The sequence below is a fragment of the Anopheles darlingi genome, chromosome 2, assembly GCF_943734745.1.
Source record: "Anopheles darlingi chromosome 2, idAnoDarlMG_H_01, whole genome shotgun sequence".
Lineage (NCBI taxonomy): Eukaryota > Metazoa > Arthropoda > Insecta > Diptera > Culicidae > Anopheles > Anopheles darlingi.
This window is the reverse complement of record NC_064874.1, coordinates 10,619,272-10,621,771: the sequence shown is the minus strand read 5'-3', so window position 1 is coordinate 10,621,771 and position 2,500 is coordinate 10,619,272. Positions and strand designations below refer to the sequence as shown.

The 2,500-nt window shown below is 53.0% G+C and overlaps 1 protein-coding gene across 2 annotated transcripts in view; it reads left to right on the top strand.

Annotated features, from left to right (window-relative positions):
- The window catches only part of LOC125948997 (PAX-interacting protein 1), a 7,384-nt gene that overhangs the window by 4,021 nt on the left and 863 nt on the right, over positions 1-2,500 (top strand). For both annotated transcript variants that reach the window (XM_049675636.1, XM_049675635.1), the window contains 3 exons: positions 1-2,000; positions 2,075-2,309; positions 2,384-2,500. The exon at positions 1-2,000 is cut by the window's left edge; the exon at positions 2,384-2,500 is cut by the window's right edge. In XM_049675636.1, the coding sequence (XP_049531593.1) occupies positions 1-2,000; positions 2,075-2,309; positions 2,384-2,500 (2,352 nt within the window). The remainder of the gene's footprint in view (positions 2,001-2,074; positions 2,310-2,383) is intronic.

The following is a 2,500-nucleotide window of genomic DNA, read 5'->3' as shown; positions in this document are numbered from 1 at the left end:
GCAGGCTAAACAAAATCAGATGCATCGTCAGCAACAGGCGGCCATGCAGGTTCGACCCGGGCACCCTGGTATGCATCCGGGTCCTCGACAGCAGATCGTCATACGCAGCCCCATGCCTCAGGGCATGAATCAACAGCAGCAGGTCCGTTGGCTTCATCATCAGCAGCAGCAGCAACAGCAACAACAACAACAACAGCAGCAGCAGCAAGCCCAGCAGCAGCAGCAGCAGCAGCAGCAACAACGACAACAACAAAACGCTTCCCAGGTGGTTGTGCGGCCTGGAGCACCAGGATTGAGTCCTATCACGCAACAAGCGATCGGTGCAGGTCCCCGAACTCCGTATCCGGTTGATCCGAATGGTTCATTGCAACAACAACAACAGCAACAGCGTATGCTACAACACCGTCTACTCCAGATGCAACTACAGCGTGACCAGGTTCAGAAAACCCAACAGCAAGCTGCTCAGCAACAGCAGCAGCAACAGCCAGGAGTACAGCCATTGCCTGGACAAATGATTTCATCACGCACCCCGGGGGCTGGCTTTCAACCGGAGGTGGTTGTCGGATCGGATGGAAACGCAATGATTGTTCAACAGCAAACGCTTGTTCCGGCTGGTTCTGCCTCTGTTGTTGGAGGCAACGGTGGTAACACAGTAGCACAGTCAGTACAGGATCCTACAGGCGCCGCTGGTACATTACAATCGCATCAGCAACAGCAAATGCAAAATAAAACCAAAACTGCCCTGGCCAATATGCTGAGCAGTCGCCTGGGCAATGGTGGTACGGTAACGGGACCGGGTGTTCCGGCGGGTCCGAGTGGTGTTACGACTCTGGTTGAGGGTGGCGTAACACCCGGTCCTGAACCATCAGCGTCCGGCACATTACGTCTGATGACGGCTCAGCACAATGCTGCGCTTCAGCAGACTATGGGACGATCGCCTCAAGAGATTCTTGCTCTTCAGCAACAGCAGCAGCAGCAACAACAAGTGCAACAGCAGCAAGTACAACAACAGCAGCAACAGCAGATTTCACAACAAATGTTACATCCACAACAGCAGCAACAACAGCAGCAACAGCTGCAGCAGCAAATCGTTCGTCGAACATTGGGCAATATGAACAACAGTGGTATGGTGCAAACAGCACTTGGACCGGGTGGACCCGTTGGCGGTGGTCCTATGGTCAATCAAATCATGCAACCCTCTTCTGGTGCCATAGCTATCGGCCCTGGAGGAGTGGGTGGTCCGGTTATGATGCAATCGGCAGCAGCCGTAGCAGTGGCGATGAAAGGAGGCCCGGCACAATTCAGTCCCGGCCGTGGCCCACTCCATCGGCCCCAGTATTATGGTCACAATCCGAATCTAAAGCTACATCCTGAGCTCTTCCTGCTTGGTTGCACCTTCCACATAATCGAGTACGATGAGACGAACAGTGCGGCCGAAATTGAGGAATGGAAAGCGATCATCAAAAAGCATGGCGGTGAAATCGAGTCATACTATGGACCAAAGGTGACCCATGTACTCTGTCGCACTCAGCGCCACGGTGTGGTCATGCAGGCGATCCGCGATGCGAAACGTTGCATCACGGTGTATTGGTTGAACGATATCGTCTTGAAGCGACAGCTGCAGCCACCGTGGCAGGCACTGCACCTACCGACACCGGCTATCTTCGGTACGCAGAAACCGGCCACTAAGCATAACATGTCGATCACCGGATTCGAGGGCGAGGAGCGACTGCGCATCAAGCAGATGATCGAGGAGTCGGGAGCACGAATGACGCCTTACTTCTCCAAGTCCAACACCGTGTTAATCTGCCGACAGATCGACAATCAGAAGTACAAGTTCGCCAAGGAGTGGAACGTCCCGGCGGTGAACACAGTTTGGCTGAGTGACATACTGCTCGGCAATCTAAATGCGATGCAGCAGTGTGAGGCGGCCAAGTATCAACAATTCAACTTAAGCTGTCACTTCCGTGTCGACTATAACCTAGTGATGCACCTGATGAGTAAGTTACCGTTGGCTTCTCAATTATATTCGTGGGCGTATTACAGATACATTTTCTCTCTAATTCTGCCGCAGCTGCGTGGAAGTCACCGATCAATTTAACTCAGGAATCGCACGAACGTGCGAAACGTACGCTCAGTGAGCTTCCTCCGCCGACGACGGGAATAAAAAAACCCCGAACCCTTCCACCGATGGAACCGATTCCAGCAGAAATTATTTGTCAGCGTCCACCGGAGGCAACGGGCGATACCATGCCGATCGTGCTGTTCTCGCAGATTGACAATACCGAGGGATTGTCACGTGCTGTCATGTAGGTGTTAACTGCAATCACCAGATGTTCTAGAGTAAGTCAGCATTCATATGATCTTTTAATCTATCTTATAGAACACTTGGCGGAAAGGTAGCTAATGGGCCAACCGAAGCGACACATCTGGTGATGACGCGCGTGGCACGTACCGTCAAGCTCATCCTGGCGCTAGCGACCGTTCGCCATCTGGTGAG